This window comes from Schistocerca nitens, chromosome 2 (assembly GCF_023898315.1).
Source record: "Schistocerca nitens isolate TAMUIC-IGC-003100 chromosome 2, iqSchNite1.1, whole genome shotgun sequence".
Lineage (NCBI taxonomy): Eukaryota > Metazoa > Arthropoda > Insecta > Orthoptera > Acrididae > Schistocerca > Schistocerca nitens.
Genome location: NC_064615.1, coordinates 1,086,806,341 through 1,086,822,315, shown reverse-complemented (window position 1 = coordinate 1,086,822,315; position 15,975 = coordinate 1,086,806,341). Strand labels below are relative to the sequence as shown.

The 15,975-nt window shown below is 45.7% G+C and overlaps 1 protein-coding gene across 1 annotated transcript in view; it reads right to left on the bottom strand.

Annotated features, from left to right (window-relative positions):
• LOC126237483 (uncharacterized) overlaps positions 1–15,975 on the bottom strand; it is a 461,878-nt gene that overhangs the window by 276,377 nt on the left and 169,526 nt on the right. The window contains exon 3 of the mRNA XM_049947630.1: positions 14,962–15,078. Within this exon, the coding sequence (XP_049803587.1) occupies positions 14,962–15,078 (117 nt within the window). The remainder of the gene's footprint in view (positions 1–14,961; positions 15,079–15,975) is intronic.

Below are 15,975 nucleotides of genomic sequence, written 5' to 3'. Positions count from 1 at the left end.
AGGAGAGCAACGGTTTGCCGAGCGATGTGTGGGTGAGCGTTGTCTTGGAAAATGTGTACGTCTTTGCTCAACATTCCTCTTCTCCGGTTCTGAATTGCCCGTTTGAGTTTTTTCAGCGTTAATTGTGGTCCCAGTGGGCATAAAGTCGACCAACAATACCCCTTTCCGATCCTAAAACACGGTTGTCATGACTTTACCGGCAGACTGTGTTTGTTTGAATTTCCGCGGCTTTGGCGAAGAAGGATGCCGCCACTGGCGTGATTGTTGCTTAGTCTGTGTTTGTTTGAATTTCCGCGGCTTTGGCGAAGAAGGATGTCGCCACTGGCGTGATTGTTGCTTAGTCTCAGGTGTAAAGTGGTATGCCCAGGTTTCGTCACCCGTGACAATTGAGTCCAGAAACAGCATGGCGGCGAGCTGGTATGACATAGGCATACAAAAACTGCCACAGCGTCTACAAAAATGCATCGACAGAAATGGTGATTATGTCGAAAAACAGCTAAATGTTCAAGCTGTGAACTGATGTAAACCATTGTAGACAGCAAAAAAATAGGAGACCTTACTTTTGGGATTACCCTCGTATGTTAGTGCATGTACATCCACATACGTTACTGCATTCTTTGTTGGTCAATACAAGACATTGTGAAACGTGGTACTGGCAACAATTCGCCTTTCTGACAGAGAACAAAATATACGGTGAATTTATTAAGAGCCATATTACGGACCCACTACTTAATTTTGGAGTAAATCCTCAGCACTTAACAAGATTTCACTTACTTAGCTTGAGGCGCTCATATACGCAACGCATTGCAATCCTCCCCGCACCTTTCTAACACAATCCAGAAACACGTTTTCGATGACGATTATTTGAAAAATGAGGTTCATCGCTTGATCAACGTTGCCAAAGACACTGTCCGATTCATGAAGAAAGCCGGTGATGTGCATTCATCGGATATAAGCTTTAAGCAACAAACGGAGGGCCAGTCGGTGTGGCCGAGCGGTTCTAAGCGCTTCAGCCTGGAATCTCGCGACCGCTACGGTCGCGGGTTCGAATCCTGCCTCAGGCATGGATGTGTGTGATGTCCTTAGGTTGATTAGGTTTAAGTAGTTCTAAGTTCTAGGGGACTGACGACCCTTGTTTTTTTTTTTTTTCGAAGAAACGGAGGCTAGATGCTAGATGGAACAGCTTGTTTAGAATGTTACAGTCTATAGCTAGGAAGAATAAAAAATGAGGGAAATACTTGCGGAAAAGGGCGCCTCTGACAAAACTTAATGCTTATGACAATGAATCTGCAACAGAAGTCATGACGTTTCTGGAACCATTCAAAGACGTAACAGGAGCGCTCGAAGACAAGAAGTATCCTACAGTTCACTATTTATTGTTATGGGTTGCATAAACTGGAAAGTCATTGTAATGCACGGCTCAACAATACAGAGGCATGTTTCTTTAAATTATTGCAGATCAACAAGTTTTCTTGTTTACTGCGCGCTGCATGTCCAGCAAATGCTCACTGTATTTAGCGGCAAAATCAAGTTTCAGTATCACTGGCATTATACAGTAGGGTTCAACTGCCGTAAAAACTTAAGTCTTATTTTAACCCTTACATACTCTCGCTGGTGTACGGCATACACCGCTTACCCATGTTTGCTTTATCTTATCTCGAACAGATGAGACAGACTTTATCCGAAACGCATCGCCGATTCAATACACACATACACATGGGTATGATTTGTACATAAATAACGAGTAACGCAACTTTCTGCACGATATATTTACCTTCCACAGAAATCAGTGCCTCAATATGTGTTTAAGGGTTAGATTCAAATGACTTTTTAGCTAACGGATATCATCACAGGTTTTCAGTAACATTGAAAGTAAACTGTCGATAATATTTGGCAATCTACCTTTCTTCATCACATATTGCTGAGGGAACTTTTATGCTCGATTTTGTACGTCCAATGATAAATCACCTCAGTTAATTACGCATCAATCGCATCTGGAAGAGATTAATCCACAACTACATATTAATCACTCTCAAATGACGAAAAGAAGAATTAGTCTATTCAGTGCTTAATTAAAAGAATATGTATACTGACCAGCCAGAACTACCAAATAGCCGGCACGGCATGAATAACAGGGGCGACGTGACGTTGCATGGAAGCAAAAGGAGGCCTTGGGGGGGCGGGGGGGGGGGGGGAGGAGATGAAGTCTGACGCCACATTTAGTCACGTCCCAGATAGTTCTTGTTCAGATCTGGCGAGCCAGCGCATCAATTGGAATAGACTACTCTGTGCCTCGAATCAGTCCATCACACTCCTGACCTTGTGACATGGTGCATTATCTTTTCGAAAAATGCCACTGCCGTAGGGTAACATGATCTTCACGAAGAGGTGTATGTGGTCTGCAACCAGTGTACGACACTCCTTCGCCGTCATGGTGCATTGCACGAGCTCCACTGGAGCCTTGCATGCCTACGTGGACGTTCCCCGTAGCATAATGGAGCCTCCGCCACTTGACTCTGTCCCGCAGTACATGTGACAAGCAGCTGTTCCCCTCGAAGACGACGGATTTGTGCCCTCTCATTGCCATGATGTAGAAGATACGAGGGCTATGCCGAAAGTTTTTAGCAGAATGTGTGAGAAAAATTTATTTGCAAAAAAAACAAACAAAAAAAAAACGTTTACAACTTTTCAAAATACTCTCCATTAGCATGTATACGTTTTTCCATTCTCTGAAACCACTTAGAAAATGTGTCAGACCAAGCTTCTTTTGCACTCTCGTACGCTGCAATGGCCTCTTCATCTGATGAAAACCGCTGCCCTCGAATTTTTTCCTTAGTCTTAGGGAACAGAAATAAGTCACAGGGGGCCACGTCAGGTGAATAGGGGGGATGGGGTAACACTCGAGCTTTTTCCTTCTCCAGAAAGTCCATCGTTCTGGCAGCCCTGTGCTCAGATGCATTGTCGTGATGCAGCAGACGGTGCCCACTCTTGGACTTTGGGTGCTGTGACTTGCATGTGGCGATGACGTTTGGAAGACAATCGTTCACGTACCATTCAGCATTGACTGTACGTCATGGGTTCAAGGTCACAGAGGCGAGATGCCCGATCTTTGTGAAACGAGTTGCCACCGCCAGAGCTCCGACTTCGTTGAACTTTTGTGGGTGGTTCCTCCCCTGGAAAGCACCACACAGAAGACTGTCTCTTCGTTTCAGGGTCACAATGGTAGACCCACGTTTCATCACCTGTGACGATATTGTAGGTGCCTTGGGACTTCCCTCCATTGAATTTTTCGAGCAAGAAACGACACTAGTCCACTCTCGCCTCCTTTTAGCTTTCTGTCAGGGAATGTGGCACCCAACGGGCACATCTCTTAGTAAGGCCTAAGTGACTATGAACGATGGTCTGTGCTGCTGTTGATCCAATATTTAGGGTCCCTTCAATGTCGCAAAATGTAAAATGTGGATCTTTTTTGATCATTTTCCTCACAGCATCAATGTTTTCAGGAGTCACAGCTGTTGCTGGCCGACCGGGACGTGCTTCATCTTCAATTGACTGCCAACCCCTCGAAAACTCGCGAAACCAATTTCCAACTGTGGCCCTGGAAGAGGAAGCTTCACCAAAAACACGCAGCAAAGAAGAATGGCATTCTTCGGCACTTAAACCCTTTTTATAATCGTAAAAAATCATGGCGCGAAAGTCGCGGCGCGACAGGTCCATCCTGCACCGTCTCCGACTCAACACAACCTGTGCTTTCTTACCGCGCTAAGGGGGAATCACCGCTAGCCAGGGGCTGCGCGCGCACGTCCCAAGGTCGAAAAACATCGCTCTTTCGAATGAAAACACCCCATTGTCCTCCGCCTTACGGTTTACGGGCTGCTAAAAACTTTCGGCATAGCCCTCGTACTGGGATTCATCAGACCATGCAACGCTCTGCCTCTGCGCCAGCGTCCAGTGTCGATGGCCACGTGCTCATTTCGGTCGTAATTACCGATGTCGTGCTGCTAACACGTCGGCTGCAGAGGCCCATCGTTAGAAGTATTGAGTGCACTGTTTGTTGTACTCCGCCCAGCGTTCAAGTCTGATGTTAGTTCCGACACAGTTCGCCGCCTGTCCTGTTTTACCAGTCTGCCCGCCTACGACTCAGATGTCTGTAATGAGGGGTGGCCGCCCAACACACGACGGCTGGATGTGGTTTCACCGCGTGTTGAAGACATACAACACAGCACTCCTCGAATACTCGACAAGTCGCGCAGTTTCCGAAATGCTTGCGCCGAGCCTCCGGACCATCGCAATCTTCCCTCGGTCAAACTCAGTCAGATCGCGAGCCTTCCCCATTCTACATACGGACAGCACGCTCACTGATACTACATGCACCATACGTGTGTGACTAGCAGCCATTCCTCGTCAGGTGACGCTGCTATCGCCTGGACAAGTTTATATCAATAGTAGGTCGGTGGTCTCAATAGTAGGTCGGTGGTCCAGACTTCAAGAAGAATATAATAATTCCAATACCAAAGAAAGCAGGTGTTGACAGATGTGAAAATTACCGAACTATCAGTTTAATAAGTCACAGCTGTAAAATACTAACGCGAATTCTTTACAGACGAATGGAAAAACTGGTAGAAGCGGACCTCGGGGGAGATCAGTTTGGATTCCGTAGAAATGATGGAACATGTGAGGCAATACTAACCTTAAGACTTATCTTAGAAGAAAGATTAAGAAAAGGCAAACCTACGTTTCTAGCATTTGTAGACTTAGAGAAAGCTTTTGACAACGTTAACTGGAATACTGTCTTTCAAATTCTGAAGGTGGCAGGGGTAAAATACAAGGAGCGAAAGGCTATTTACAATTTGTACAGAAACCAGATGACAGTTATAAGAGTCGAGGGGCATGAAAGGGAAGCAGTGGTTGGGAAAGGAGTGAGACAGGGTTGTAGCCTCTCCCCGATGTTATTCAATCTGTATATTGAGCAAGCAGTAAAGGAAACAAAAGAAAAATTCGGAGTAGGTATTAAAATTCATGGAGAAGAAGTAAAAACTTTGAGGTTCGCCGATGACATTGTAATTCTGTCAGAGACAGCAAAGGACTTGGAAGAGCAGTTGAACGGAATGGACAGTGTCTTGAAAGGAGGATATAAGATGAACATCAACAAAAGCAAAACGAGGATAATGGAATGTAGTCAAATTAAATCGGGTGATGCTGAGGGGATTAGCTTAGGAAATGAGACACTTAAAGTAGTAAAGGAGTTTTGCTATTTAGGGAGTAAAATAACTGATGGTGGTCGAAGTAGAGAGGATATAAAATGTAGACTGGCAATGGCAAGGAAATCGTTTCTGAAGAAGAGAAATTTGTTAACATCTAGTATAGATGTAAGTGTGAGGAAGTCGTTTCTGAAAGTATTTGTATGGAGTGTAGCCATGTATGGAAGTGAAACATGGACGATAACCAGTTTGGACAAGAAGAGAATAGAAGCTTTCGAAATGTGGTGCTACAGAAGAATGCTGAAGATAAGGTGGGTAGATCACGTAACTAATGAGGAGGTATTGAATAGGATTGGGGAGAAGAGGAGTTTGTGGCACAACTTGACTAGAAGAAGGGATCGGTTGGTAGGACATGTTTTGAGGCATCAAGGGATCACAAATTTAGCATTGGAGGGCAGCGTGGAGGGTAATAATCGTAGAGGGAGACCAAGAGATCAATACACTAAGCAGATTCAGAAGGATGTAGGTTGCAGTAGGTACTGGGAGATGATGAAGCTTGCACAGGATAGAGTAGCATGGAGAGCTGCATCAAACCAGTCTCAGGACTGAAGACCACAACAACAACAACAGGTTGGCTGATCAGCCATAAGGCTTATTTTAACTTTGGCGTACGCCTTATATGTGTATCCCAGTTAAACAACACTGCTTTAGCTAAACTGATGGAAGTACTACGGACTGGTTTCACTCAGAAGAATGATTGGATAGGTTACTCGACTAAAACACTAAGGAGTTATTTCAATAGAAAGAAGAAACACTTGGTCCAACTGACAGCTGCCCTTGGTAGCCGCGCGATCTAAGGCGTCTTGTCACGGTTTGCGCGGCTTCCTCCGTCAGATGGTTCAAATGGCTCTGAGCACTATGGGACTCAACTGCTGAGGTCATTAGTCCCCTAGAACTTAGAACTAGTTAAACCTAACTAACCTAAGGACATCAGAAACATCCATGCCCGACGCAGGATTCGAACCTGCGACCGTAGCGGTCTTGCGGTTCCAGACTGCAGCGCCTTTAACCGCACGGCCACTTCGGCCGGCCCTCCGTCAGAGGTTTGAGTCCTCCCTCGGGTATGGGTGTGTGTGTGTTGTCCTTAAGGTAAGTTAGTCTACGTTACTTAAGTAGTGCGTAAGCTTAGGGACCGATGATCTTAATAGTCTGGTCCCATAAGACCTTACCACAAATTTCCAACTGACAGAAAACTACAAACTTATTTCACTAGAAACGCAAGATTGAATAATTCAGTCAATGTGCCAAACGACATCGAACTGTGTCGACTGTTTTCATTCTGTTGCACTCACAGACTGGTTTAGCTCGAATGAAATGAATGAGTGAATAGTCCAACAGATGCATAAAACAGTCACCCAGTGAATCGATTGTTTTCATTTGGTTGCTGCCACCGGCTGGTTTCGCTCAAAAGATAGAATGAATAATCCAACAAATATGAAAAACTGTAAGTGAATAAAGCAACTGTTTTCGAACAACCAACCGAATCGATTGTTTTCATTCGGTTATTCTCGACTAATGTTTGTATCAGCATGATAGTACATCCGGTCACAAAGCAGCATCTGTTAGGCACAGGTTTGTTGACAATAACATTCGTGAAATGGACTGGCCTGCTCAGAGGTGTCCCAAACCCAATAGACCACCTCTGGAATGTGTTATAATACAGCCTTCGCTCGAGACATCCCCAACATCATTAGCTTCTCTGATTCGGCTCTTGAGGAAGACTGGGCTGCTTTCCTCTACAGGCAGATACCTCACTGAAACTGTCCCCAGCAGAATTCAGTCCGCCATGAAGGGTGGAAACACTCCATATTAATGCCCAATAATAGGTGTCCGGATACTTTTGATCAGATAGTGTACAAACAATTAAAAACCGCGGAATAGTTTACCGCAGACTCCTGCCGGTCGTTTACGTTGCGCAAGAGATACACACGTCTGTGAGAAATTAGAGCGGCCTCCAAAGTGCATCTGGCAAGCGCAGCCAGTGGGCACGCTTTTGCATGAGCGTCTTGCGCAATATGTCGTCACTACAGGTGCAACCCCGCCAGTCAACACCAGAACGACGAACGCATTAGCTTGTGACATTCCTAAGGGCATCGTCAATAGCAGTACTTTCGCTTAATGTTCTGTGACCTCCTTGACTACTCGCGGATGGACTCACAGCTGCAAATTACTACACTACAATGCTCATCAGTAAAATTTTACCACCATGAAAGTGACCTGCAACAAACGTCAAACTGGCGTGAAGTGCTCCAAATGCTTCGATATGCAAACGATTAGCATTTCAGTGCGAACGTGCAAAGTAAGTAGTAGTGCCTTCTTTCTACATATAATGAAAGATTACACAGCAGGTTTCTCATTCATAATGCGCATGCGAATGTTGTTTGATTGTGAGGAGATGGTATTAGGTAATAAGGAGACATGTTTACCGGCTACCTGTCGGAATTTGACAGCAGCAAGATCGTGGCCTGTTGACATTGTTGTTTATCGATAATAATGCTGCTCTTGTGGTTTGAGATATTAGGACTTTTAGCAACGTGAGTGCGTCTACTCGTCGACATTTATGATATATGTAAGGCTTGGTCACAAGTGAAAGCGACACGAGTGGGACCTTCAGATGGCCAAGCGTTCAGAAAAAGAGATGTTTTTTTTTTTTTTTCCTGGCGTGGGTCAGGCGAGGCTTGCGTCATTAAGGTTATCATAATTTCCAGGCAGGACATCACACACATCCATGCCCGAGGCAGGCGCAGCGGGAAGATAGGTAATCCGAGAGCCATGGGATCGAGTACATATGCGGAAACTTTTTTTTATATCCAATATTTATGTTACTTACACCGCAAATAAACCAAGAGAATGCTCAATATACAGGATGTTTTCGTAAGAGCGTGCAAAAATGTTAACTGGACATCGAGAATGCTCCACTCAACAATTTGAGGTAAGGAATCTGGAGTCGGAGAGGACACCTTAACTGTCTAGTCTACCGCATTGTCTAGCATTATTGTTTTGCAGCTTATTTAAAACTAACACGCGTACAAGTTTACGTGTACTTTGCTGTTTATTTACATGTACATTCGTTATTTCCTGCAAGGAAACGAGGAGGACGAGCCTTGTTACTACGAAATATTTCCTGATCGTTGGATAAGAAGGTGAGGTCCTATTCCATGGCCTGCGAGATCATCTGATCTGAATCAGCTTAATTATTGGTTCAAATGGCTCTGAGCACTATGGGACTTAACTTCTGAGGTCATCAGTCCCCTAGAACTTAGAACTACTTAAACCTAACTAACATAAGGACATCACACACATCCATGCCCGAGGCAGGATTCGAACCTGCGACCGTAGCGGTCACGCGGTTCCAAACTGAAGCGCTTAGAACCGCACGGCCACACCGGCCGGCCGCTTAATGATTCCCTATGGTGATATCTAAAGTCACTTGTGTATGAGACCCCTGTGGACATCGAGATGGAATTAGTTGCCAGAATTGTAGGTGCCTGTGTTGTGATTCGAAACACCACTATGGGTGTTTGTCAGGGTGCGTAAGACTCTGGTTCGCCGTCATGCTTGCGGCCGTGTGTCTCAGTACATTTTGTAAGATACAGTACAAATTGTATGTTCATTGTGTCAATGATGGTATTTACGGTTAACTGTAAGTAATGTAAATAAAAAAGTACACAGTACTGTGAATTTACTTCTATTATCTTGTTAAGGTGGCTTCTCCGACTCGAAGTTCCCTACGTGAAATTGTTCAGTGGAGGATCCTCTATGTCCTGTTACATTTTTGCAAGCTATTGCGGAAACAGCCTGTACTGTATTTATTAATATTTTCGTAAGAGGCATAGAAAGGAGAGCCAAAGAAAAAATTGAGATTGCAAAAGGATCGTATTTACAGCGTCCAAGAGGTCTCCACTTGACATTTCAAGAAGCGACTTTAATTAAAGCAGACAGGATTCCTTTAGATTCATTTTTACTTCGGAGAAGACTGCATCAAACTACATTCCATACTACTCGCACATCACCAGCTATACTAGCCAATACTTGGCGAAATTTTGCGTTTTGCGTGGTTTGCTAACAAACTGCGCCATGAAGGAGAACCTTTTGTGGATGTAAACCAAGTTTGTTTTTCTATAGAAACTTTAAAACAGCCGTGTAATTGTACACATGCGGCGTTAATAACGTGAGCAATAGACCGATAAAATTATTGCTTCCCCTGTTTCTATGATGAAAATCACCCCAGCACGTGTAAGTCATCAACTGTAAAATAACAGACGTATCCAATGTTATATACGATGTACTCGTGTACGCATTACAATCCCTTCATGGAAATTGGACAGAATTTGGCACGGTATTCGTCAGGAGGACATCCAATGACTCTATCAATCAGTGGCAAGCAGAATAACTGCTTGCATAAGAGCCATGGGTGGATTAACGCATTACTGACGTGCCCAAATTGTGAAACTCTTTCTCTTTAATAAATCATCCATTTTTCTGAAATTGTACTTATTTATTTGTCTGAACATTTACATCACATATTCCGATTTCCGCCCCATTCGGATAATTCTTTCGTGGCGCTTCGGTTTTCTGTCTTAAGAGTGTATTTCACGAGCCTTAAGATAGGCAAGACAAATTGCATCATCCGCCCCACACATTCTCTCACTCTCTTAACTCTTTCACACGCACACACAAACACACACACACACACACACACACACACACACACACACACACACACAGACACCACGCATGTAGACATGGGCACAAATTAGGGTGTTAAAACGTAGCATTAGCATACACGCACACACATCAGTGTAACCCTCGGCGATCAGAAAGCGCTGACATCAATCATTATCTAGCAGATTATTTTCAGTGCGTTGGTTTTTCAGCCAGTGCCCTGAAGGAATGCTTCCACACCGTTATTTTACTTACATCCAATCTGTACACGTGAGATAAAACAGTGGTATTTAACATAGTTAAATATTTACACAAGACAGTATGTAATAAAAACATTTATAACACATGAGTAGCATTTGCTATTATTAGCAAAAGCATGTGCGTGAATTCTCTCGGTGACAAACACTTCCAGGTGCAAGAAATGAAAGACAGTGCCACAACAAACCACAGATTCATGAGAAAAAAAGGAATGAACACAGAACCGTTACAGTTGGGCAGCAGTTCTCTCTCTGAGCAAGTACACATCTTCTAGCAGCATGGGATGGTCATTACAAATGTATGTAGACATGCTTACTCTGAACTGGTAAAAGAAATCGTTCTTCAGCTTTACTATGATTATGTACATTTGTGCATTATATGGCCTTGTTCATAAATAGTGAAGTACTTCTGTAGAACAATTGCAGCGTTTTTTGTTTCTTTTTGTTTGAAAATTTGTATCACTAAGCAAATTGTGGGATAGGGCGGCTATTATTACATTGTTATTTAATAACTCAGTGCTGCCTGGCTATTAATAGATTCTCACTGTACCTTGTACGCGTACGGATCATTGTCGCTCAAATTTTGCGAATTTGTGGATATGAAACCAGAGGCCACATGTCCCTGCTACAAAAGCACGACGCGGTTACAACACTAAGAGACTGGTATGCCCGCTTTGGGAACCTCCTCACTGATGATCGAAAGCGCATACTGAACATTGGTCGCTGTAATTTAAAGTCAGTGAAAGCGATAGTGTAGGTACGTGCGAGACGACAATTACGGTATATTCCATTCCCTCAGACATCATAACTAAGGGACTGGAGGAGGACGGAGGGTATCTGTCAGCCGCTTGCATCAAAACATTTGTTTCAGTAGCATATTAATTCAGCGACGTGTGGATTGGAGAAATCAACATCGAACCCTGTAGTCATGTTACGGTGGCAAGCTAAAAAACCCCTCCTATACTGTCGTGTACTTCAGTCCGAAGACTGATTTGATGCAGCTCTCCATGCTAGTCTATCCTGTACAAACCTCTTCATCTCCAAATACACTCCTGGAAATTGAAATAAGAACACCGTGAATTCATAGTCCCAGGAAGGGGAAACTTTATTGACACATTCCTGGGGTCAGATACATTACATGATCACACTGACAGAACCACAGGCACATAGACACAGGCAACAGAGCATGCACAATGTCGGCACTAGTACAGTGTATATCCACCTTTCGCAGCAATGCAGGCTGCTATTCTCCCATGGAGACGATCGTAGAGATGCTGGATGTAGTCCTGTGGAACGGCTTGCCATGCCATTTCCACCTGGCGCCTCAGTTGGACCAGCGTTCGTGCTGGACGTGCAGACCGCGTGAGACGACGCTTCATCCAGTCCCAAACATGCTCAATGGGGGACAGATCCGGAGATCTTGCTGGCCAGGGTAGTTGACTTACACCTTCTAGAGCACGTTGGGTGGCACGGGATACATGCGGACGTGCATTGTCCTGTTGGAACAGCAAGTTCCCTTGCCGGTCTAGGAATGGTAGAACGATGGGTTCGATGACGGTTTGGATGTACCGTGCACTATTCAGTGTCCCCTCGACGATCACCAGTGGTGTACGGCCAGTGTAGGAGATCGCTCCCCACACCATGATGCCGGGTGTTGGCCCTGTGTGCCTCGGTCGTATGCAGTCCTGATTGTGGCGCTCACCTGCACGGCGCCAAACACGCATACGACCATCATTGGCACCAAGGCAGAAGCGACTCTCATCGCTGAAGACGACACGTCTCCATTCGTCCCTCCATTCACGCCTGTCGCGACACCACTGGAGGCGGGCTGCACGATGTTGGGGCGTGAGCGGAAGACGGCCTAACGGTGTGCGGGACCGTAGCCCAGCTTCATGGAGACGGTTGCGAATGGTCCTCGCCGATACCCCAGGAGCAACAGTGTCCCTAATTTGCTGGGAAGTGGCGGTGCGGTCCCCTACGGCACTGCGTAGGATCCTACGGTCTTGGCGTGCATCCGTGCGTCGCTGCGGTCCGGTCCCAGGTCGACGGGCACGTGCACCTTCCGCCGACCACTGGCGACAACATCGATGTACTGTGGAGACCTCACGCCCCATGTGTTGAGCAATTCGGCGGTACGTCCACCCGGCCTCCCGCATGCCCACTATACGCCCTCGCTCAAAGTCCGTCAACTGCACATACGGTTCACGTCCACGCTGTCGCGGCATGCTACCAGTGTTAAAGACTGCGATGGAGCTCCGTATGCCACAGCAAACTGGCTGACACTGACGGCGGCGGTGCACAAATGCTGCGCAGCTAGCGCCATTCGACGGCCAACACCGCGGTTCCTGGTGTGTCCGCTGTGCCGTGCGTGTGATCATTGCTTGTACAGCCCTCTCGCAGTGTCCGGAGCAAGTATGGTGGGTCTGACACACCGGTGTCAATGTGTTCTTTTTTCCATTTCCAGGAGTGTAACTACTGCAACTTACATCCTTTTGAAGATGGTCACTCTATTTATCCGTCGGTCTCCCTCTACTATTTTTATCCCGCACACTTCCCTCCAATACTAAATTCATGCGTCCTTGATGTTTCCGATTGTGTCGATCAATCGAGACCTTACTTTACTCAAACAATGCCATAAATTCCTTTTTTACCCTAATCAGTTCATTTTCTTCTTCATTAGTTACCGGTTCTACGCAGCTAATCTTTAACATTGTCCTTTAGCACCACATCTCAAAACATTATATTCCCTACTTCTCTGAATTCTTTACAATTCACATTTCACTCCGGTACAAGGCTACAGTCACGACAAATATCATCTGAAAGTATTTTCTATCATTTAACTTTAAACTCGATGTTAACAAATTTCTCTTTTTCAGAAATGCTTTTCTTGCTGTTGCCGTCCTGCATTTTTTATCCGCTCTGCTTCCCCATCGCCACTTAGTTTGCTGCCCAAACAGCAAATCACATCTACCGCTTCTAGTGTCTCATTTCATTACCTCAGCACCACCTAATTTAATGCGACTTTATTCCATTGCACTTGTTTTAGTTTTGTTGATATTCATCTTACAATTTATTTTCAAGATGCTATCCACTCCATTCAACTGCTCTTCCTAGTAGTTTGCCGTCTCTGAAAGATTTAAAACGTCAACGGCAAACCATATAGTCTTCATTCCTTCCTCTTGAACTTTAATTCCGTTTGTAAACTATTCCTAGGTTTTCTTTACCATTTGTTCAATGTACCGTTTGAATAAGACCGCGGGTAGGCTACAACCCTGTATCATTTCCTTTTCAGTCTGGTTCCTATACTACAAGATGTAAATCACAGTTCGCTCCTCGTATTTTATCCCTGTTACCCTCAAAATTTCGTAGAGTGTGGTCCACTACCCTTGTTTTACTTTTGTTCATGTTCAACTTATAATCTCTTTTCATACACTACAAACTCCGTTTAACTGCTCTTACAAATACTTTGCTGTCCCTGACAGAATTACAATGCCATTAGCAATCCTCAAGTTTTAATTTCTTCACCCTGCACTTTAACCCCTTCTTAGTTTTTCCTGCCGCGAGGGGTAGCCGCCCTGTCTAGGGCGCCTTGTCACGGTCCGCGCGGCTCCCTCCGTCGGAGGTTCGAGTTCTCCCTCGGACATGGGTGTGTGTGTTGTCCATAGCATAAGTCAGTTTAAGTTAGAGTAAGTAGTGTGTACGCTTAGGGACCGATGACCTCAGCGGTTTGGTCCCATAAGATCTTACCACAAATTTCCAAATTTTTAGTTTTTCCTTCGTTTGCTTCACAAATTTCTCAATCTACAATTTGAATAACATCGGCGATAGGTTGCAGTAATTTCTCTCTCCTTTATCAACTACTGCTCCCCTTTCATGTCCTTCGACTCTTATACGATCTGGTGTCTGTATAAGTTGTGGGTAACCTTCAGTTCCTTGCATTTTATCGCTGGTACCTTCTCAATTTCAAAGTGTGTAGTTCAGTCAACATTGTCAAATGCTTTCGCTAAACCTACAAGTGCTATAAACATAGATTTGTTTATTTAACCAATACGCTCTCAGTTAGAACAGGCCTCGTAAGGTCCAACGGCACCGACTGACCGCCGTGTCATCCTCAACCGATAGGCGTCACTGGACGGGGATATGGAGGGACATGTGGTCAGCTACCCCAGGCATTGTCAGTTTTCGTGTCGGGGCCTGCTACATCTCAATCAAGGGGCTCGTAAATTGGCCTCACAATGGCTGAGTGCACTGGGCTTGCCAACAGAGCTCGACAGATCTGCACGATCATCCATTCAAGTGCAACCCCAGACCGACCACTGCGGCAAGGCCGTTGGAAACCTATACTATCTGGTCAAAAATAATTTCAAGAAAAGACGATGGGGATGATCTGGAATAATGAGGGCCAAATAAGCGGGGTTCCACTGTATCAGCGTGATGTCTCCTCAGGGTGACTTAGTTCTTGACTAGTGCGTTCATGAGCCTAACGTAGTGCACTCTTAGCTACAGAGCCACCACCAATCCGCGTGCTGCCCAGAGAGAAACTAACTGCTCTGCACGTGCAGGAAGGTGCCACTGTTACTGGACTGTAGTGAGCGCTGGTGTATTAGGAGGGTCGGTTACTCGTCGGCGACGCTGGGTCGTCGCGAGGGCTGGTGCAGGACGGGATGCGACGGGGTGCCAACGTCTACCTGTATGCTAGAGGCGAGGAGGTTCTGACTAGTCTACTGAAGGCGTTCGGAGAGAGGGGCGCGTCGATCAATGCCTCGGCGGACACTGACCGTGAAGGCGACGAGCTGGTGGCCCAGCTGCTGAGACTCGGCGACGACGACGTCGCCTCGTCGCGGCGCAGCGAGTCCGACTGCTCCCGGCCACGACCGCCGTGCTCCTTGTAGTCTCTGCAACACAAACGAGAGGACACACTTCACAAGTGTCCCAGCTAACTACACAACACTACATCTACATCTGACTTCTTTTCAAACTTATTGGCTCTCGGAACGTGACCAAACAGCCATCTCAGCACTGGAAACGTTACACTACAGTTTCTCTTGACAATTCAGAGTACACATTAGTTTAAGTCGTACCAAAGCGCGAAATAACAGAGGCTTCATAAAGGACAGAATATAGCATAAAATAAATTTTACATCCAAAGTATACTGAAACGGGCAAGCAAGACGAAAATACACTCCTGGAAATTGAAATAAGAACACCGTGAATTCATTGTCCCAGGAAGGGGAAACTTTATTGACACATTCCTGGGGTCAGATACATCACATGATCACACTGACAGTACCACAGGCACATAGACACAGGCAACAGAGCATGCACAATGTCGGCACTAGTACAGTGTATATCCACCTTTCGCAGCAATGCAGGCTGCTATTCTCCCATGGAGACGATCGTAGAGATGCTGGATGTAGTCCTGTGGAACGGCTTGTCATGCCATTTCCACCTGGCGCCTCAGTTGGACCAGCGTTCGTGCTGGACGTGCAGACCGCGTGAGACGACGCTTCATCCAGTCCCAAACATGCTCAATGGGGGACAGATCCGGAGATCTTGCTGGCCAGGGTAGTTGACTTACACCTTCTAGAGCACGTTGGGTGGCACGGGATACATGCGGACGTGCATTGTCCTGTTGGAATAGCAAGTTCCCTTGCCGGTCTAGGAATGGTAGAACGATGGGTTCGATGACGGTTTGGATGTACCGTGCACTATTCAGTGTCCCATCGACGATCACCAGTGGTGTACGGCCAGTGTAGGAGATCGCTCCCTACACCATGATGCCGGGTGTTGGC